The following is a 23,326-nucleotide window of genomic DNA, read 5'->3' as shown; positions in this document are numbered from 1 at the left end:
TGTTTCATGTAGTTTAAATGTTCCTGAGTCTGGTAGAGAGTATGGGAGAAGAGTGTGGATGCAAGAAACGCGTTACCAAGTGCAAGGGAGAGATGGGTGTTGCACAGATTTTGCATGAGTGTGGCCGGCATAGAGACCAGCTATATTGGAACTGTGAGTTTATCCCATTCCTGGTTAAGAAATAAAAGACATACTGTTAATCTTTTTAAATATACCTTTCTCACTATGCTGCTGCTGAAGAATAAATTCTGCTTTTTTTATTGAGGGCTCTCAGGTGTCTGGCATCTGTAGGCTGTCTCTGTATAAAACAGTTGAACTCTTGGGCAGAAGTTAAGGCCTGCTTAGGATATTCGTTGGTCAGGTGAATGTTTATTTCTGTCATAAGATTTTAAAAGTACAAATGGTCCCGCTACAGTTGTAGGATCACTAGTAATGTCATTTATGCTCTGAAGTACAAAGTGGTCTTCGTCTGCTTCCAGGTGTTCATGGGGAGCCAAGGAGCCATAGAAAGCTCTGTACATTGGTGAGGGGCCCACCCTTGAGCTTCCCAGGAACCTTCCGCAAAACACCTGAGGCTGTAGCTCCTTTCTTACTATAGATGTTTCAGCACAGATGTCTCCAGTGCTGTAGAAATAGAACTCAAATACCACATGTGGGTTTTCAACTTGCTATTTTTGTTGCCTGAATGGAACAAAAATCAAATTGTTGTATTTTAGTGCCTTTTCGTATAGTATACACAGTCAATTCTGTGTATGCAGAGACAGAGCTGAACACTTGGACTAGTCTTTACTCAGTGTTGCACCTTTTTATGTCGGTTTTGTATTTTAAAATGGATACTGTTGACTCACAGTTTGAGGATGTAGTTTTATAGCACTGCCTCTCCAAAGCTAGGAAGAGGCTGTTCTAGCTGCAGCAGATGATTGGGATTGGACTAGATGATCTTGGGATTGGACTAGATGATCTTTTGAGGTCCCTTCCAATCTCTAACCTACTGTGATACTGTGATGATGCACGTCAAGAACTGTGTGCTGCTGCTATCACTGAGATTTGCAGTGCCTTAATTTGTTAAAAAATAAAATTGAAAAGATAGTCCTTAGTTATGCATTAATGTTATGCATTAAAACTTGAGGGAAAAGTACCTGTTAGTGTTATTCCTCATATTTTGCTGTTGTCCTGGAGTTTTAAAAACTCAGTGTGAATTTGCAACATCATTGTACATTTAAGATGACTTTGAGAGCCATTACGATAGCTTTGTGTTTAATCTCTACTGGTATCTCTGTGGCTTCGTTATCTTAGCTGTCTAATCGTTTCTGGTAAACAAGGAAGTAGGAGACATTGCTGCTGTAGGACATTTGTGGAAACAGATCCCTAACATAGACAGAAGCTAGAGAAGTTGAAAAGGAGGGTTTGTCCCTTGGAATATTAGGGAGAATATGAAAGTAAAGGACAGATTTACTTTTTTTTTTTTTTTTTAATTAACAATACAGTTGTTTGCACTGCAAAATGTGTCATGTTCAATTAAAGTAAATGAAGTAAATACAAGAGTGTTTAATTCCTTAGCAGCACTGGGCATGAAGGTAGCCTGCCACATAGCTGAACGACTCTGCCATTGCCCTGATTAAATTTAATATAATAAATTGAAATATTTCTCTAGCACCTAATTGCATTGTGCATCCTAACCAGTGATTAGAAGGCAAATTGATAAGTGTCAGATAACTTCAGTGCTCCTGTGAACACTTTTTTCTCTCTTTAAATTTCAATTGACTTCTTCACTCAAAAGCAGCTGACTGTTTTACTGTCTGTGCTGAGTTCTGGGATACTTGGGTTTCTCGGAGAAGGCATCTTGGAAAAAAAACAAATAGGCAAAGAAAAGTCTTCAAGCCCAGGTTTGTACAGGGTTTTTTTTGCTGAATGTAGGGAAGGTTCTGGGTGTCGAGGGAGTCCTGGCCTACGGGTTCATGCTGATTCACACTTGAGAAAAGTTGATTTGCACTGATTTACACTTCAAGACAAGAATCTCAGGAAAAGGGAAACCCTGGAAAGTGTGAAGGTGTGACAGTGAATCTCTCCTGGAGGAAGGGACAGGGGAAGGTCTTTGCATTTGTGAGGTTCTGGCTAACTCAGGAGAGTAGCATATATGTCACTTGTATTCCCTCCGAGTAACAGAGAGAGTTCTTTGTGTGTGTAATGATCTTTCTGTCTTTGCCCATTTATTTCCATACTCAATATTTTTTAATATAACAATCTGTTAGGCACACAAGTCTGTGTATTGTGTGTGTTACTGTTTTGGACAGCTTGTGGCTGTTGCAGGTAACCTGTTCTCTGCAAAGAAATTGCCAAGTCAGCCCCTGGATAAAAACTAACAAAACCATAGCACAAAGCTACTTTAATTTATTCCCAGCTCCCTGTAGTGTGACACCCCTGTCTATTATCTTAAAGTTTCGAAATTCTATGTCAATTAAAATGTTTTATTTTCCTTTTCTAACTACTGATCACCAGAAAGCAATCTCCATTCTATTCCACTAGGAAGAGGCATGTAATGGGCTTAAAACTGTCTGCTTACAGTTTTTTGATACAGTAGTTTTGATGTGTTTGCAGATGCTCCATTTCCCCACAGCAGAGCAAAGCATGGGATGTAAATCAAATTCAGAGAGGTCTTTCTCTTCTCTGTTCTATCTGTGTCTTAGGACATACCCTTCTACAGATTTTGTCTCCAATCAATAGAGCATTCAGCCTGGAAATATTGCCATGCAGAAGTAGACTAAGTAGTATAATTTAAGAATAATTTTTATTTTAGAGTAAGCTTCTATATTTACCTCAAACAGCATTGCATTTCCCTTTCTGTAAAATACTGAGGTGTCAGTTGTTCAGTGATTCACTTGATGAAATGATTCTGATTCTATTATGATAATTTCCCTATATCCATTAATCCTGATGGAATGCAAACTTTTCATCACTTGGCCAAAAATAAGTCTTATTTATCTGCAAAGGAATTTGATGGACTGAGTTCAAACATTCAGTAGCAAAACAGGATTTTTATGGTTTCTTTTTTTCCCCATTAATTCCAAATGGTTTCAATTAATGGCAGCCTCTGAGATATACCTGATTTTTTGTCTTCTGTGCCATTTAAAATCTGCTTTTACAGAAAATGGGGAAAACAGATTTATAGAAAATATAAAGTAGCTTTTGCACTCTGTATTTTCCCAAGCTAAACTCCCCATTTAATAGTAGTGAACAGCCCACCCCATGAAAGAAGGGAGAACTGTATTATGCCAAGAAACTGATGAAGTACGAAAAGACATAATTACATTGGGAAGAAGCAGCAACCCCCAGACGATAGCATGCAGAAAGTAGGAACTCCAGTTGAAAGCGTTCCACAATGATACAGTCTGACAAAAAACCCCAGTGATCTCCAGTACTTATGTGCTTGCTTGAGTTGGTGGAATCAGATACTTTGCATTGGTACAGTTTTAATTTCAACATGAATGCACGTGTATCTGTTTGGTTTTCGTGTAGCATTTAGGCTTGAAGATGGCAAATGTCTGACTTTGTCTTCATTATGATCAACTGTGTTTTGTGTGTGAATGCAGTATGTGTTGTTGCTCTCAGCAGGCTGATTTTAGCTTGCTGAAAAGATAATATTTATTCCATACTCTGAGCTCAACAGATACCTTCCTTTAGCTCAGGGGACAATGGCTTGAGTTTTAAAAGTTTGCTATTTGTTTAAAGTTCAAAGAAATACATATTTCCTCACAACTTTTAACACTGACCCAAAATAAATGTTCTTTCATCTGTGTTCTCAAAATGATAAACACTGCACATTAAAGATGCTTATGTATGCATACATACCTCAACTTTTCTCAAGAAACTCTATATGCTGTCATTAAAAAAAGTTCATACAAAATCCGATGGGTTTGTAATTGCTGCCACCTTGGTTTTCAAATACTCTAGTTTTGCTAGATTTTTGACCCAGAGTTCCACAGATACCAACTGCTCATGATAATCACCTTGATGTGGTTTTAATTGTTTTGTAATGTAGATCAGCTTGTTATAAATGTACAGTTATATTTTGAACTGTGGAGCTATTCCTGTGCAGTCAAAAGATCTCAAAACTGCACTTATATTCCTAGCATCATCTTAAATAGCAGTTTTAGTGTTTGTGCAGCTTACAAGTGTGTCAGATTGCTTACAAGTGCTTACAAGTGGCTTGCCAAATTTACGGGCATGGAGAACTAAAGGAGGATTAGGACCAAATATTGGGTTGCTCATTTCCTTCTTGTGTTTGAAGAGGATTGGAAATCCCGTTTGTAACAGACACTGAATTGTCAGCTTTAATAGTCACTGTGTAAGTTACTGGTACTCTACAGCTGGTTATGGTTTATCTACCATGACATGGTGCTTAACTCCAAACAGCTGTGGAGGAAATGGCAGCCTACTGGAACAGCCATCATGAAATAGTTTTGGCCAGTGAACTTCCAATTATAGCTGAAAATCTTATTTATTCTATGTATTTTCTTCTTTAGTGGCACTAGAAGTCCTATTTAGGATTCAGGATGACACTCTTTTTAAGTCTGTGGTCCGTAGCCTTTTCTGTATCAGTGACACTTGTGGGTAACCTCTACCCCTGTGAATGCTGTCCCTCTGCACAGCACCAGTAGCCTGAAATTCTCTTGTCAGCTCATTGCCACCCCGTGTTTAAGGTTGTCCATGGTGGTCACGAAGGTTACCCACAGTGACAGAAAAATCCCTTCTTCGGGAAAATAGATAAACAAGCAGTGAGATACATAACAAAGGAAACAAAACAAATAGAAGCCTAGGGTGTACAAGATGCAGTGGAGTTTTCTGGCCGTCTTCATGATTAACCACTGGTTGTTCTCTCCTGGGGTGGTGCCAGGAGACTGCCCTTCCCCACTGCAGGTAAAGTGTTGGTGTTGTTTGCACTGTCCCTTCTGTTCCCTCTCAGGTATCACAAAATACCACACTCACTATAGAGAGTACTAACAAGCAATGTAATGAGTCGGGTTGTACCAGCTTCTCCAGTTTATCTTAGTTGCCAAGAAGAGTACAGCACTACTATGTCAGGGTGTGCTTCTTTCAGAGTTATTTCTCAAATGACTGACATCAGTCCTTTTTCAAAAGAGAACAGGGGTATGTACTCCCCGGGACAAGGCTGAAGTCTGGAGACTTGAGCTCTGCTTTTGACTTTTCCTCTGACTTCTGTGATGTTGGCGGATGTGCTTATTTTGGGGCTCCTAATTCATAGTCCAATGAAAGTGATCCTAAAAGTAGTCCCATTACATTAATAAAACTGAAAGTATAATTACTGTTCAGTACAGGATTTACCTGTCCTATATTTAGCTACTTCTCTACAGCTATAGTAATAATATATAAAGAGCATAATGAGAGTCTTTTGTGATAGTTATTAAATACTTTGTGATTCCTAGAAGAAATGCATTGTTTATTATATAGAGGCTGGGAAGAATTTCTTGCCCACCTGGATTTGCTCAGGAAATTATTTCTGTGGTCTGTGACAGCCACAGCTATTTATTATTTTCATGTAAGCAGCTATGGCTTTTGTTTTGTTTGTCTCTGACAGAATAATATGTTCTTAAATTTTGCCTGAAAAGGTACAGTCAAAGACTCACTTTTAACGTCTATGCACATACTTTACTTGAAAGCATGGAAAAATGCTTGTTGGTAGTATACAGTAGTTCTGTTGGAAGATTTTAAACTAAAGATTTTATGGCCTTCAGTAAATTCTGTTATGTGTGTTCTGTAAAATAATGCTCCTAACAGAGTGCAGTGGTATTTGATACAGTTTCTTTCATGAGTCCTAGAGCAGAGGCAGTGCCCAGACTGTTAAGAGAAGAATTCACTGCCTCCTGTTCACTTAAATATTTACAAGCAGCAAATGTATTTCAACATAAGTGCTTGTTAAAGTGGGAAAAATAAACGGGTCATTTTAAGCAGTAAGAATCACTATATTTTTATGGATATAATCTGCATCTCAGATAACTCCTACTCTTTTCAAAGAACTTGGAAGTAAGTCCTCCAGAAACTGCACAAAATCAGAGTCCAAGGAGTTGAGGGGGATGAGAGGAAATAGGCGAGGGTGGTTCAAGGGCAAACTTCTCTCTTCCTTATACCTGTGTATAAACCTCACCAATATAGGTTGAAAATAATTTGTTTTACAGATAGCCAGTGGGTTTAAACATGTAACTCCTCATTCTTTTGGCACAATTGGAATTGTGATTTTTCACATTTGTCACAGCAAGCATCACTGTTACATCAGTGCCACAGTTTGCATGGAAACCTGATCACAGTGTAAGGAACAGGCTTTGGAAAAAAGAGTGGGCACAGAAGTAGCATGGCACATACTTAATTTCTAGGATTTGATAACTTAGCTTTGAATTTGAGCTGTATGGCTTCCTCATCTGGGCTGGAAGGGGGCTGTGATGATTGCAGTGGGTTGTTCCAGCAAGGGAAATGGGGGAGGCGTTTGGTTCTCATGTTTGTAGAGGTTTGGTGGTGTTCCCCCGAGTTGGGATTGGTTGTCTAAAAAGGGCTTATTCCATTGCTGCCTGTACCTGGTAACCCACTTCTGGTTTGGAGCTTTAAAACCACTGAAGCACTGGAGAATTTGATGTTGTATGGACTTCGCATTACAATATCCAGTAGCAGTTTTGCTGTTGTATTGACTGCTAGAGCATTAGAGAGCCCCAGCTCATACTTATTTATTTCTATATTTCCATCATTCTATTGTGGCTAGATAACATCAGGGCTACGTTTCCAGTTGGTCATATATAGATTTTAGAAAAAAATGTAGGTAGAGCAGTAAGTACATTAGACTTTTTAAAGTGTATTATTATGTTCTTGAATTCATGGAGTTCATCTGTGGCAGAAAATCTGCACAGAATAAATTACATAGACTTACCTACTCTTGTTCTAGACTATCTAGAACAGCAAAAATGGTTGTCTGCAGTTCACGTGCTCCCCTCACAAAAATTGGGTGGGTTTTTTTGTTGTTTTGTGTGTTTGCTTTCTTGACAAAGTTGTTCTTTGCTGCTTAAATTAATTTCTCTATGTGTGTTTCAGAGAAGTAGTGATGAAAAACTTTCAAGTCCCCCTGTAATGATTTTTGTAAATCCTTTGAAGATGTTTTGAGAGTTTCCAGCAGTGTTCTATTTTCTGTCAAGAATCAAGAACAGAACAGGACCACAAGTTGTGAGAACCACTCCTTATGAGGAAGGAGGGAAAAAACAAGTAGGGAAAAGACTTGAGTGTTCCCAAACAATTCACAGTCTGGTACTGCCTGTCCTATGTGTAAGTGAGATAAGAGAAAGGAAGTGAGAGTGCAGCCCCTATGAAAGTGGGAGGATCAAGTACAAAATACCATATAATGTGGTATGTCAGAAAGTTTCTGCAGCATTGCCTAGGAAACACACTGCCAGTTTACATTCGGCAGCCTACGCATCTCGTGGCTCTGAGGAGCTGTTAGCATCTCGGGAAAGCCCCTGGGACCATCTGTAGCTGAAGCATGCTTTACATGTCACCCATTCTCAATCCCCAGAACAGGGCTTCTACACAGACTTGCTTTTGCTAGCATGGCAAACCTGCAAAGCCCTCTTGTTATTTTAGGAAGCCTTGCTTCCTCAGCACTCTTGGTTCATGCTTCTGCATCTTTCTTCCTGCCCAGTAGGTACCCACTGCATCACATGAATGCTGGCCAGGATTAGTTCTGTACTTCAAACTAGATCTTTGGATTCTCCATATGGGATGTTAAGATAACTACTTTGTAACTAATCCCAATAATCATATGATAGCTTTCATTTTTCTACATTCCTCAATGTGTTCTCCTAAAGAACTGATAAATGATTCTCTAGGTTTTCTCTGTTGATCAGGCATGTAAGTTTTCTTTCAAAAAATATGAGATAAAGGAGATAAAAACTGTCTTCAGTAGCACTGCCTTACACTGCATGCCTATGGACAGTTTGTTAAGATAGTTCAGAATAACTTCCAAACTTCCCCTTGGCATATTTTGACTGATACCATATTTCCATAGTACTGATTTGTTCTGCATTGTCTCTCTATATATATGTATCCGTTCTGCATTGTATATCTGTATATATGTATATACAATTTCAAATTGTATATGGCAGATGCCATACACTTTGAATTATTTTAGGAGTTAGTGTCTTCTGAAAGAGACATAGCTTTACTTTTGTCAACAACAAAGCGTAAGGTAAGAGTGAAGAATAGATTACTTTAGTTAGCCACTGGTTTTTAAATGTTGACTTGGAATGGTGGCAGATAAGAGCAGGGATTCCTTTAATTACTGTCTGTGAAACACATCCTACATCAGGCTGCCCTTTGGGGTCCAGAGCATCTGTCAGCCTGCTGCATTGGAGCCTGCTTTCTGACTATTCTGAGTTACCTCATCTGGACATTTCCTTGGCATTGGCCATAGATGCCAGGCTGACAGAGTGTTTCTTGGACAGATTAAGAAATTTGAAAGTCCCTGAGGCATTCCACCATCCACAGTTATTAGTATGATTTCCTTACCTAGCAAGCAGGTGAGATGCTGTAGCTGCCACTTGTCAGAACTGTGTGGAGCTGAATGGAGTGAATGAATTGGAACTGAAGTTTTGTCTGAAGGTTATCTGTCCATGAGAAATACTTAAAAAGGGAACGTCTTGGTGTCCAATCTTTACAACAGAAACTGATTCTTTTTTTTTCTATCTGCCTCTGTAGGTCTTCAAAAGGTGACATCCATAGTGAAGGATATATCTTGGAGGTGGAGTGCTGCTCCTCTTTAAACCAACTTTCAGACAAAAAGGAGATTCCTGATTTTATTAAGAAAGTGAGTAAAAAAAAAGGGGGGGGGGAGGGGGAGAGGAAGAGAGGCAACCCCCAAAGCAGAGTATCTTTTTATTTGCACTATAATTACTGCTGCTAGTTCTGTCAGTCTGACAAGAGGGGTATGTGCCCACTTTGTGCAGTGGTTTTGTAATTTTAAGTATCTGAAAGCTAATTATACCCTTATATAATTGGGAGAAACAAGTCTGATTGTTACAAGAAAATGATTTGTAGTATCACAGGACAGTGACCTCTCACAGATATCAACTAAGACAGTAGGAGATAATCCTATAATGGATCACATTTTAAGTTGAAACAATATATATTATTTCTATTTTAGTGTAAAAATACCCTGTTGGATAGTACTGTAGCTAAAAGGCCTGTTAACACCTAAAATCCCCCAGATTAGTTTTGTTTCAGTTTCACATGATGTTAGCAGTCGGGGATGGTAACTTAGATCCTGAGGGTCATCCCTTTGTTGTTTTCAAGAAACTTCTGTATATACTGGAGAGTTTGAAGAGAACCCTACAATTCTTTATTTGGTTCCTTCTTTTTACAATTATTTTTGATGCTGTAATATTCTGCCAGACTGGAAATTAGCAGGTTATGTCCATTTTAGTGAAGACAGATTCATTGGGCATCTTTCAAATACTGCAGCATCTGTTGTGTCCTTTTGCATGTTACAAAAACTATCATTAAATACCATATTTACTTAGCCACATGGTGAAAGAATACTGTGAGTAGGCATACTCCCCTCACTTTAATCCATCTTGCAGTGATAACTAATAGTTAAGAAAATTTTGTAGAACAAATTGCAGCACAGGCTGTATGAGCTTGAGAGGGACTCAGCTTGACAGACTACACTCCTGTTCAGTGTTTCGTTTTTACTATGAATCGTAAACAATGGATTAAAAATAATGCAGCTGTGACTATCTGATCGTTGTCATCATAATTAAAGATACATAGATTTTGGTATCAGAACAAACTGAAGTTTTCGGAATGCTTAATAATATATAGAAGTTTGAGTCTGAATTTCACTTCAGGATCATTCATGTGTTCTTGCACTACTGATCTGATGTGATCTTGGATTATTTCTATATATTCACAATTAGGCAAGACTGGTGTAGTTATTGTGTATTGTTTTCAACATATTTGGTGGTGTTCTTCAGTTCTTTTGAGTGAGACTAGAAATGTAGGCTTATCTGTCACAACTGGTAGCAAAATTCTACATCGTTGCAACAGAAAATTCTTGCACTTGTAACTTCAGAAAGAGTGTGCCTAACAGGAAAACAAAATGACAGTCCAACAGTCATCTTATTTCCATAAATATCCAATTCTGAGGCTGTTTAGAATACTTTTCTAGACATGGAAATATTTCTGTTGGTAGGAGCCATTTGATTATGGGGTTATGAAGATGCCTTTTTGAAAGATAATAATTTAAATTTTAATAGCTAAAATGTATATTTACTGTTTCTCTGTAGGCTGAGTATGTTGCTCATCCTCAGATGTTATTTGATGTAGAGGAATTTGAAGGTCTTTGAAGCTGTTGCTGTCAAGTGTGTGTTGTGTCACTGTCTATATCTGATTAAACACACTGTGAAAGTCTCAACACTTTTATGTAAATCTGACTCGCGAAACAGGACTTGTTTCAGAGTAGGAATTAATTGTCATATTAACTAATTTGAGCAACAAAAATGTCCATTGCTTTTAACAGCATCTAAACCAGATGTTTGCAAACAAAAGAAATGAAAAATAAAGGATGTTCTTCAAAGAAAGTAGTAAACTGTTAGAGGGGGCAATTGCTTTCTTTCAAAAAAAGAACAACCCTCTAATTCTTCTCAAACTGTGGTGTACAACTGAAGTTAATAGAGTGTTGTAATTGAATAGGCAAATCCGTGATCACAGAGCTTTTCATAGCAGAGGTGTTTAGCACAGGTTTATTGTCTTTCTGCATTGCAAATTATTATACTTAAAAAAATAGATTTCAAATAGAAGAGCCAGAGTTTTAAAACAAATATCAAGTCAAAATTTTCTCCCAACTGTGAATTTCCTAGAAAAAAAATCCTCAACCCTGAGAAAATTAATTGTATTCATTATGCACTGCTGAGCAAGTATTGTTTACATGGAGTTCGAACAGGGTGCAATTTTAATAACTTCTTTTCTCTATTGACTTTTTGTTGCATTGAAAATGTATATCATATTGAAAATTAACTGCTTGCTCCTGGCAAACACAAAACAATTTTTCAGTGGCATAAAGCATAGGTAATATATTTTTTCTTGTTCTGTAATGCCACATAAATGTTTAAGAGTCATGAGTTAGAAATGAGGAAGTTATTTCACCTGGAGAATGGTTCTTGCTCACTGAAGCAGTGTCTCAGTACAGTGTTGAGTGTAAAACACTGAAGAAATGCCAAAGAAGATTCTCTGGGAAAATCTGTGTTTTGTTGCTGAGGTCCCTCTGCGCTTTGAGATGCTGACCTTGTTCTATACTTTCTTCTGTACGTTCTGCCACTACTGCAGTTTCTGACCATGGTGAGAGCCAGGAGACAATTAAATACTGGGGACATAGTGTTGCATAGGTACCATAAAATCATACTGACATCACCACAGTCTCTTTGTTTTCTGGTATCAGTGTGGATCTACTGCGGTTCCACGTGTCTTAAAGAGCTCAAACAGGCCCGTGGTGTCTTTATCATGTAATTCCTGGGCAATGAAAGAAGTAGCTGTTGTGTGTGTACTTTACTGCTGTATTAGCACTCCTGTCTTTAGCTCTCAGGCAAAACAGAGATTAAGTATTTGCTCATCTGCTTTTTAATGAGCAAAGCTAACTTCTGAACTTCTGATCACTGTGGCTCAGATCATTCTGAAGTTGTTGCAAATTAGAGATGTTACTTTTAAGGTATGATATTTTGTAGTAATTTGACTTGTCTTGTAAAATGGGGTTGTCTTTAATTACTTCCTTAGTTTCTCTTCTGTGTATCCTGTTCCTGTTTTTTTTCATCTGCTCAGACAAGGGAAAAAGCTAGGCTGATATCCCAAGAAAAGAGTTATTTTGGATACACAGTCATATATGAATGCTGAGTGTGTTTCTCATGACCTTTCTTTTCCACATTAGTCTGAGTTACGTGCGCTAGAAGAACTGTAACAGCAGAAGGTTGTACACCAGTGTTCATATCTTGGTGGTGTTGGTGAAAGGTTAGGAAATAGAAGATAGTTTCTCTACTATTTCTTCCTGGTTCTGACTTTATATTAGGAAGCACGTCTTTGTATCCTTGATTGCCTGCTTAACAATGTCTATTAACAATGTCAGTGTCTATTAACAATGTTCCCTGTCAAAAGGAAACTCTTTTATGTTAACTCTTTTTCCAGTTTGACCCATTGCAGAGTTCATATTCCTTCCCCCTGTGGATATCATACACCCTTAGGGATGTATGATAAGCACGGGAAAATATGGTTTAAAAATCTGCAGCTTAACTGGAACTCAAATGCAGGCGTCTTCCTTCTGTGATTTTGACTAGACAAGGACCTCTCCCTGCTGCTGTGTCCTCACTTGACTCAGAAATGAGTCTAATTTCTTTCAACAAACCTAAGGCCATACAGATGAATAATTGGTTTTGCATTTTCAGAAGTGGAACAGTTCAGCTTGAAACGTGACTGTTATCTTGAAACACCTGTGTCACACTTATCTTTAGATGGAATCTGCCATATGAGATTGTTTGTCAGATCTGCTCATTACTATTCCCGCTGTTCATAGTCTTGATGAAGTTCAGTGAGCATACAGATGCTGTCACCAGCACTAGCTCAAAAGCTGCCAGTAACTTGTCACTCCCTTAAGTGGTCCTCTGAACAACTGTAGTCCAAAGTACCTTAGAAATAATATTGACTCCTGCAGTAATGACTTTGCCTGTAAGTTTGTTAACCTTTGTTTTCTAGTAATAGCACTGGTAGGCCAAGGAACTGAAAATACCTCTTAGACTTAAGAAAGTGGGACCCCTGGGAGGAATGTGCCAAAAAAACACTTTCCAGGGACACTGCTACCTATGTATTTGTTCTAGAGTTGGCATCTGAAACAGTGACCAGCAGTTCTCTCTGGTGCAAAGGCAAGTTGCACAAGGAATTGGACTGTTTTGAAAGGCAGGCTATACAATACTAACATTTGTATGAAGAGCCCACATCCTGTATTGCTGAAAACATCTACTATATTTGAGCCCTTGTGCCAGTTTTATGGAATATATAGTATGAACTGGTATTTGCTGGAATTTTTCTGGATGTCTCTTAAAAAAAGAAAATGTTCTCAGGAATAGAAGTAGCATGAAGAATTAGTATGTTTCAAGTGTTCGTTTATGGACTGAAAATTAATACACATTTCTACCAACAAGTTTAAACTGTAGTTGAACTTGCTTAGTGCGCTTCTGAAAGGTGAGACATTCTTGAACGGGTTCAGTCCTCCTGCCCTTCATCTGCCCTCACTCCTTTGAAAGGAGCAGCAGGCAGGAGACAGGCTGAGTGGATGGGTAAGAAACTGCTACACGCCCCAGACAACCATAGGTCAGTCTCACTGCACGTTTCTCCATACTGATGTTTTCATCAAACTACTGAGATACTTCCTTTCCTACTTTCTTGTTTTTTCCCTCCATTCATGTGTAGCTGGTTTGATATTATCAAGGTAACTGCCATCTTAGGTCATGCGCATCATTTTCTGGAGGGTAATGTTATATCTGTAATTAGTGAAAAATTTTTATATCAGTACTGCTGCAAAAGGTTAATTCTCCTTCTTCTTTTAAGTTGCTAGGTAGAAGCAGGGTTGGAATATTTAGGAGGATTTCTGTTTCTCCTATAAGATAAAAACTGGATTTCTATATGAATTTTCAGGATCTTTTTAAATGTTTTCTGTAGGTGTTCATAGTCAAGGGAGTGATTCAGCCCAGACTTGGCACTTTGTTTACTTCTGACAAATTTGCTCACATCAGAATGAACATTTTTGTTTTACATGATCAAAACAAAGGACTTCATATAGCCATATATTGTGTGAGAGCAGTATTAAATGATTTTGAGCTCTCAGTTTCTGAGTTTTAAAACTCTCTTCAGCATCTAACTATGAAATGGCAAAAAGATGTGCAAGATAAAAAGTGAGTCATAAGACAAATTTGTCCATAATAATATGTACTTTACATAATTGTGTTTGTAATAGTCTGACAAGCAAATGAGAAGAAAAATGTCTGAAATATTCTAGATAAAATGAATGTGAAAATTGCTAATCTTGTATCGTTTTTACTTCTATTTCTAATCACTAAGGAAATACTGGGTTTTATACAGCTGTTCCAGTATTTCTCACATTCTTGTCTCCTTTTGTTCATCATTTTTTATTCTTCAACTCTTAATCTTGGCCCTGAGATTTCTTTTTTAGAAGGAACAAAGAGATGCAGCTTAACATGTTCTGAAGAGCACTAGACTCCTGACTGTTGCTAGTCTTACAGGGATCTCTTCTGTGAAGTCTCTGATTGCTCTGTTGATGCCAGAGTTCCTTAGGTGGTTATTGTAATCCTAAACATTATTTTAGATATGTTTTAGCTGGCCTATTCAGAAATCTCCTGCAGGTTATACAGTCAGAGCAGGTAGCGGTAAAAGATAGAAGAGGGAGAAAATCGAGTCTTTAATATTTCTCAGAGGATCATTCTTCAAACGAATAAGCGGTTCAAATTTACTTCTGTGGCTAGAAAGTGACCCCTCCAGAGTACTGTTTATTACCTGGGTTTACTTATCTACACGTCATCTCAACCCTCTCTAAAATCATTTTCATCCTTAAAACAAACCCAAAAATTCCCACCTGAAAACCACTCTCATGGCTTTTGCAAAAAAACAATACAACATTTATTTCTTTAGCACATCGTAATGAAAACCATTGCAGAGCACTTAGCTGACTGCTTTGTTTTCTACATGTTTTCATTGCAAACAGAGCACCTATTTTATTTGTAAGTATTTGGATCTTAGAAGTAGATGTGGTCATGAAGCAGAAGTTGAGACTAACATCAATGGTTCGTCTGTTTGTGACCTGCTGGGATAATATTTATTAAAGTGCATTTTGTTAACATTTTGTAAGTGGATATATAACAAGAGATGGCAAAAAATAGCATATACTGTATTTTGAACAGCCTGGTGTGAAAGGAAACATCTGTTCCTGGTTAAGCTTCTTTCAACTTGTGTTCTTTTGACTAAGCCCTGTAAGAGTGGTGTTGATATATATCTTCCATGAACATTGCAAAACTATTTTCAGGACTCTCCCAGGAGCCTGGTTGTGCTTTTCTAATCCTTTGCCCCCAGCAGCTTTCAGAGTCATCCTCTTGACCAGGATAAAAATAGATGTTATAAAGTATGTAGCTGTTTTTAATGATCCCACTTCTGTCTGGTGGGAAAAATATCTCTTTAAAAATAACAATAAATAGTATAATATTTTATACAGTACTAAAATAAAATGTGGGCAAATTGTTCAAATTGTAATTTTGGCTACAAGTAGCAGATGGCTTGATGAAACAATGTGATTTTAAAGAAACACACTTGGGTTGATAAAAAAGATAAAAGAATTTTTTCCCTGCAAATTAAATGCAAAGTCTGTAAGTTTGAGACTGAAATCTTCATTTTTAAGCTGTTCCTGTTGTCCTGAACCTTTTGGGGGGTTTTTGTTTACATTGCTTAGGACAGAGATGGACTAAACCAGTGTCCCAGTTTTGAACCACGTTCGTGCTGTTTGATCACAAATAAACGTTTTCTTGTGTTCTACAAAGAATACTGAATTGTGTTCATCCAGCTAAAACAGTTGTTAGATACAACACTCAACCGTCCACCTCTATAAAGCTTTATTTTCCCCTTGCTTATGTTCACACATTAGTATAGGAGTTTCTGTCACAAGATTCATGCACAAGACATGGTCTGTATGTTGAAAATGCTTTTCTCTAGAGCAAGTGCTTGGGACAGAGTTTCTACACCTGTATTTAGGTTGAATGAGCATAGCTGGCTATTCCGTAGCAGTCTATCCCAGGTCAAAATCACTTTTTAGGGAATAAACCCCAAATGATGTGGGTAATTTCAGGATTTCTTTTCAGAGTTTAGGCAAGGATGGGAGGATGCATGTCTGTTACATAGCTTTTGGGCAGGTACCACAGTCACTGAACCTTTGTAGCCTGTGTCCAACAATGTCTACCCTTTGCCAGCTCTGTGAAGGAACAGATGCCAAAATAAGTTAATAATTTGAGAAGAATCATTGCACTCAGGACCACAGAGGATGAGACATTGTGGTTTCAGGAACTGTCATCTAGTGAGGTATGCTGAAAGGAAGAAATGTACTTGCACCATACTTTACTGCATGTTTAGTAGAAGATATTGTTCTCAGGAATAAATGTACAGCTAACACAAGCTGAAGAGGAGTTTCAAGTGGTTACTCTGATCCCTGCCTTAGCTCCAGTAGCAGGAGACGTATAGCTTGCTGTAACTTTATAGCTGTTGGCAGCACTGTCTTAAGAGCCTATCTTCTGTTTTATTCAGCATAGCAGTAAGTTGCAGTAGCTACTTGCTTTACTACATTTCTCCCTGTTCTGTTTGTAGCTTTCGGTTCCCTTTTGCAGAAGTTACTACCATTGAGCATGCTATACAACTGCAAAGCTTGCTTTCTTTTCGTCTTCAGTGCTTTGTTAATGCTCTACCACAAATGCAAAGGGAGCTTAAAATGTCAAGTCAACGGTTCTGTTGAATGGGCTGTGTACTGTAGAGACAGAAAGGTAGCGTACATCTCTTTCTTCAATAAACTAGTTTTTAGCTTCTGGGTTTGGTTTTGAACTCTGTTATCTTCTCTTGAGTCTGTCAACTTCAATCTAAGAGTCTTATCTAAAGTTCCTAAGCAGTAATATTGAGGTCAAGGTTTCACTGGAAGTACCAACATAAACACTGTCACCAACACTGCTTAAAGTGTGACACTGTGGTTTGGGATTATGGTAACATTTCTCAAGGCATCCCTCCAGTCTTTCATCCCTGATGGCCTATTTTGATATAATTGATAGTGAAAATACTTGATAATTTGAGAGCCTGAATGCACATCAGGATTTGACTTTCTAAAAGCTACATTTATATCTACTTATACGAACATGAACTATCTATCTCAAATTCAGATTGCCAAGTATAAACTGGAAAAGGTTAAAAATGCATGGGAAGTACAAACTTCAGTGTCAGCATCCTAGTCAGAAAGGTTGCATGGTTTGGAAATCTGCAAGTAGTGAAACAGAGTCAGAGTAACAACAGATAAATGTTTTGCAGTTGCTGTTTGATTAGTAGAATTATCTCTTTTGTAACACACCATTAGAGATGCAAAAATGCCAAAGTTGCAGAAGTTTTGAGTTGTTCAGAAAGAACTAAACCTCTCCTTCAGAACATTAGCTAAGCTTAGTTGGTTTTAAAATAAACACTAACTCTTGATGACTGTTCCTTCTTCTCATGTGAGACCTACAGAAAGTAGCAGAGGCAAACTAAAAGCCTGTCTTAATTTTAAACATCTGTTTTCATAAATGAACAAACTAGAAGGGAGATGTGCAGTTATTTATGATGAAACATGTACTACTAAATACTAATGAGTGCAGTCCTGAACATCCTTTTCCAGTTCCAGCTCCTGGCATGCAAGTACATAGTGTTCTCCTCAAATCACAAGATCATGTTCTTTGCATGCAGATCCCTGGTGCTATGTCATAGGAGATTTGCTTGAATCCTAAAAATAAGGTAGAAAAATACAGTGATCTTGTTCCTGGTGCACGTTATGAGATCTAATGCCTCTAACATTGTTCTTATAAAAACAACAACCAAATAACACACAGACAAACAAGCATTTTTTTTACTGGCTACGACAGTTCATACTTGGTTTAAATAGCTCTGAGCAAATTAAACAGCTATTGTTTCAAAGGCCATATGTTTGGCCATCAGTAAGACTAAGTAGCAGTTTTTCTTCCTTTAGGTCACTGTGGAGCTAACTGAATGCATCTGACCACTTTGCTCCTAGAGAATGTTCTCTTTTCTCAAAGTACATTTTGGCTACGTGTGCGCTTTGTAAATTCTTTCTGTTATTTGTTTTTATTTTAATAGCAGTCCTTTCTGGGTTGCTGAAACATTCTTTCAGTATCTTGTTATATCATGAACCATACAGCAAACCTGTTAATGAAAGGTTCAGTCCTGGTGCCTAGGTTTTTAAGGTCTTTTTTTCCAGGCGATCAGGAAGTGTAAGCCTTGAGAGCATTTAGGACTACTATAAACTGGAGTGCCCTGATGACATAAACTAGTAAAACTGGTTTTCTTCTAGATGCATCCCAAAAAAATGTCCAGTTCTTGGAGTACAGGATGAAAAGAAATTCCTTATACTTGTTTTATTACATCATTTGTTTGAAAATCCCTATCCAAGGGAGAGATCCTCACTATTAAATTGCTCTGCGTTATTTCCCATGTTTATTGGTGTGGGTGGAATACAATCCCAAGCTTGTGGGAAGTGTTTTGATTTGCTGTGTGCCATCCCATGGGAGAAATGTACAGTATCACCCTGTATGCAATTGCCAAAGCTGACAAAAGTATATAATTCTGTTCAGCATGGGATCTATATCCTTGAGCTTCTGTATTTATAAGTAAGAACATCATGCTGACTATGAATAGGAAATTATTATGGAGCTGATGATACAGCAAGAAATGTACACTCACAAACAATATGTGAACCATACAACGATGCACTAGTAAAGAAGATCTCTACTGGTGCTGCCAGGAAAAAGTGGTGGGTCGTAGTAGTAGGGGAATCTACTTTGAAAGGGACAGAAGCACTCGTCTGTCGGCCTGACCAGGTCTCAAGGGAGGTGTGTTGCCTACCAGGGCACAGATCAGGGATGCTGCATAGAGGCTTCCTGCCCTAGTAAGTCCCACAGACTATTACCCGCTTCTCGTGATACATGGGGGTGCTAGTGATATAGGCAGCAGCAGTCTGGGGAACATAAAGAAGGACTACAGAGCCCTGGGAGAGGTGGTTAAGGGCTCTGGAGCGCAGATTGTCTTTCCGTCAGTTCTCCAGGATACAGGGGAGGACCTAAAAAAAGCTAGGAGGATTAGCCAGGTTAATAAATGGTTAAAAGGGTGGTGTCACAGTCAGGGGTTTGGGTGTCTTGAAGACGGGACCCAAGTTTGTAGGCCAGGTCTACTGGGGGCTGGTGGAGCTGGTCTGAGCAGCTTTGGTAGGAGGCTTGCCAGACTGGTCAAGGAGGCTTTAAACTACCTGTGCTGGGGGAGGGGAGCATCATTCCATCCCAACACACCCAGTCAGTTGCCAGCACCTATAATAAATGCTCAGAGCAATGTAGAGATATTCCAGCCAATGAGTGGGCTTCATTTGGAGCTCGGCTCAGATGCCTCTATACAAACGCCCGTGGCATGAGGAGCAAACAAGAGGAATTAGAGATGTGTGCACGTCTACCCGGGTATGATGTAATAGGCATCGCAGAAACATGGTGGGATGGCTCCTATGACTGGAGTGTTGGAATGGAAGGTTACAGACTCTTTAGAAAAGACAGGCCTGGCAGGCACGGAGGGGGAGTTGCCCTTTATGTTAGGGATAGGCTGGAGTGTATGGAACTCTGTCTGGGGACAGGTGAGCAGTTAACAGAGAGTTTGTGGGTCAGGGTTAAAGTGAAAACAGCGATGGGAGACATTACTGTGGGGATATGTTACAGACCGCCTGATCAAGGAGAACCTGTGGATGAAGCACTCTATAGACAGATAGGAACAGCCTCACACTTGCAGGCCCTTGTTCTCATGGGGGACTTCAACCACCCTGACATCTGTTGGAATGACGGTACGGCCCGGCACAAGCAATCCAGGAGGTTCCTCGATTGTGTGGAAGACAACTTCCTTCTGCAAATAATAGAGGAGCCAACAAGGAGAGGTGCCATGCTTGACCTCATGCTCACCAGCAGGGAAGGGCTCGTTGGAAAGGTGACATTCCAGGGCAGCCTTGGATGCAGCAACCACGAGATAGTCGAATTTGAGATCCTCAGGACAGTGAGAAGAGTGTGCAGCAAGCTCAATGCCCTGGACTTCAAGCGAGCAGACTTTGGCCTCTTCAGGAACCTGCTTAGTAAGGTTCCATGGGCTATAGCCCTAGAGGGCAGGGGTGCCCAAGACTGTTGGTTGATATTCAAGGATCACCTGCTACAAGCTCAGGAGTGCTGCATCCCAACTAGAAGGAAGTGCAGCAGGAGGGCCAGGAGACCTTGGATGGATAAGGAGCTGCTGAGGAAAATTCAGATGAAAAAAGAGGCTTATGAAGGGTGGAAGCAAGGGCAGGTGGCCTGGGAAGAGTGGTGAGGCACTGGAATGGGTTGCCCACGGAGGTTGTGAATGCTCCATCCTTGGCAGTGTTCAAGACCAGGTTGGACAAAGCCTTGGGTGATATGGTTTAGTGTGAGGTGTCCCTTCCCATGGCAGGGGGTTTGGAACTTCATGATCTTAAGGTCCTTTCCAACCCTAACTATTCTATGATTCTAAGTTGCCAAGTGTCTTTATTCTAAATAGACTTGAAATGAAAACCTGTATGTGTCTGTTCAAAATAAGCTTCAGCCTGGAATCTCTGCACTTCTTTCATGACTGGGAGGCCTATAGTTTAAAAGCAGGTAGTTTCCAGAAAAGAGGATTTCATCATTTAGCCATACTGTTGCCAGATGTGGTTTTACAGATCTTTAAATTAGGCTCTCAGCCATTTTCTAATTAGGTAGGGACCCTTCTTTTGAACCAGAAGTATTTGAAAAGATGGAACATAAATTTGCTACATCAACATAATATTTAGTGACACTGCTTTGTGCTGCTGAAGGTTCCTTTTTTGCAAATGCAATATAAAAAGAAGGGTCACTCACTTCTGAAATAAACACTAACACTTCACAAATGGTAAGAATGTTAACTCAAGTGCCTCAGCTAAAATTCAGTTAGGATAGTCACATCGGGGTTGGCCCTGGTGCTTGTTCCTATACCTGCTAGAGTTAGTGGGAGATTTGAAATTTATTCCACAGATAGCAAAGGCTAAATCTGTCTTTTTCTCCCCCTCAAGGAAAATGCCAGGTTCCTAATCAAGCAAATTACAGCGATGACATTAAATTCTTTAAGTGCCTCAGCCCTCTGTACACTTGAAATTTCACCCCTTTTTTAAGCAGGTTCTATTTTTAAACTGGCATAAATCTAATTTGTTGTAAGATGGTTATAAACAAATTTGGATGTACCCACTTGGGGATTTAATGAGTTAAATGAGTTACGTTCTGCTTCTGTTGTTGAACAATAGCATCTTTTGTGATGAAGACCTGTTCTTGTATTTGTGGTTAATATCATCCAGCCAGCACTTAATCAGACAGTAAAAAAGTTTCTGTTCCTTTCTGGGGAAAAGAACCAAAGAATTATTTTTTTTTATTTTGTTGGAATTTCCCTTTTTAAAATTTCCCAGGATGTAAAGAGCAAGTCTGTAGCATGTTTAAAATACATACGGCCAGCAAAACGATTTAAATTAGTGTGGATCACCTAACATAAGGGCATTTTTAATCCAACTTGTTTTCTGGTGTGGTGAGTGATGAAGATGCAGTTGGTCTGCTTTTTATGCTTTTTCCTCTCATGTAGTCATACAAGGTAGTACGACAAAGACCTTGGTTAGTCTTCTAAACTGGCACATAGAGACAACTGATGGTGCTTATCTGCGCTGTCACAGTAGCATCATGTTCTTCCCACTCAATGAAGCTTTGCCCCTGCTTTGTGACATGTGTTGGTTGCCCTCTTTCTTACATCTGCTGTTTTCCCAAAAGGGTGGAATAGACATATCTGAGTGAACCAGTGCAGGATGCCTCAAAAGGTCCAAAACCCGCAGGTGGCTGGTAGAAACAGCCTTTCTAACATGGTAGCTCTGGGGTATGACCTGTTCAGGTACTAAGGCTTGGGCTTGTTTAAGCCTGGGTTTTGTTTTAGGGTTTCGTTCTGGTTTTCTGTTTTTGGAGGGAGTGGGGAAGGGTTGAGGTTTTTTTGTTGGTTTGTGGTGGTTTTTTTAATATTCAAATATTCAGTATTTTACATCCAGGAAACAGGAAATGTGAATGTATAGTGGATGGCATAATTTGGTTTGCATGTGAAGGCATCTCCAATTTGGTACTATTTAACTCTCCACAGGATGATGGAGAATCAAACTGATATTTCAGTTTGGAAATTTTTGGACTTTGTACTTTATTTATGATGAGAGTTAGCCTCTCCATGATCTTGTGGAAAGTTGGAAGGAAACACTATTCACATCTGCTGATACATCACTTTGCTGTTCTGCAGCTCACATTGCCCTGTTGATGTAACATTTCCTGCTAAATTGGCTTTATTGAAAATAATGAGATGCTTGGTTCCCCCTCATGTAATTGGGAAAATTTGAAATATAGGTTTTTCTGTATTCTGTATAATACTGTTTTCCTTAAGGGCAAGACCTTGAGGACACAGTCTCTTTTCCCAGTCTTTCTGCTAAGCTGTTAGGCTACTGCAGTTTAAGCTATCACTTGGTCCTTTGTTCCTCCCGTTTCTATTCTGAGAACAAGAGCCTCAGAAGAAAAACCTCAGCATCAGGTATTCCTTAGAACAAACACTTTCAAACACTTTTTTTTTTTTTTTTGAGTGAGCCAAGATTGTAAAACATTGCTACAATAGCTGTGAAAGCTGTTCTCATCCAAATCACAGCGTGAGAGAGTCTGCTGTAGATTGACAAGCAGTCTTTATTGACCAGGAGCAATAAAATCGCTACATATGTACTATCCTCAAAGTCTTAACAGTTGTATACTGGTTACATTCCTATAATTAGCTGCCCTGCAACCTACTAAACAAATGTAGTGATATGTCTATAGATTAGGGATAGTAGGTGGACTGAATTTGTAAGTCTATCCTTGACTGTATAAAAAAGTATTTGTATAGTTACAACAGTGAGTCAGGACCATTAAGCATATTATGAATGCGTCTACATTATCAGTCACGTCAGCCTTTCTGAGCAAGCTACTTACATGCTAATATCCTGTGTAGACAGGTATTTGACCAGGATACTGCTAGTAGTGTTTTTATTTGGAGGTTATTGCCCTCTTTAGCAATGAACTCTAGGTGGGTCAACCTCCCATGTTCGCCAGGCTAAACACCTGGGAAGCCCATTGCCTTGTTTCCTGAAGAGCACTCTTTAAGTTCCTGTGATCACGAAATCAAGAATTAATTTAATATGGAAAATATAATAGTAGTGAAAGAGGAAGTTCTTGTTGATCAGGTGTCATCTGTAGGTTTGTGTGTTCAGAACAGTAACACGTTGCCAGGAAGTAGATGGATGATTCATTATTAAAAAAAAATAATTCTGGGTAGAGAAGATGGAGAAATGACCTTCCTCCTAAGTGAAAAAGAAAAAGCCTGAACTGTTTCT

At 39.0% G+C, this 23,326-nt stretch overlaps 1 protein-coding gene across 2 annotated transcripts in view; it reads left to right on the top strand.

Moving 5' to 3' along the window:
• Positions 1-23,326, top strand: part of RFTN1 (raftlin, lipid raft linker 1) — a 101,731-nt gene that overhangs the window by 44,692 nt on the left and 33,713 nt on the right. For both annotated transcript variants that reach the window (XM_061351043.1, XM_061351044.1), the window contains one exon: positions 8,752-8,860. In XM_061351043.1, coding sequence (XP_061207027.1) covers positions 8,752-8,860 — 109 coding nt within the window. The remainder of the gene's footprint in view (positions 1-8,751; positions 8,861-23,326) is intronic.

The sequence above is a fragment of the Neopsephotus bourkii genome, unplaced genomic scaffold (genome assembly GCF_033783945.1).
Source record: "Neopsephotus bourkii isolate Nb327-2 ecotype Australia unplaced genomic scaffold, CSIRO-AGI_Nbou_v1 NB_549, whole genome shotgun sequence".
In the NCBI taxonomy this organism is placed as follows: domain Eukaryota; kingdom Metazoa; phylum Chordata; class Aves; order Psittaciformes; family Psittacidae; genus Neopsephotus; species Neopsephotus bourkii.
Note: the sequence above shows the minus strand (reverse complement) of the source record. Positions and strands in the feature narration are given on the sequence as shown.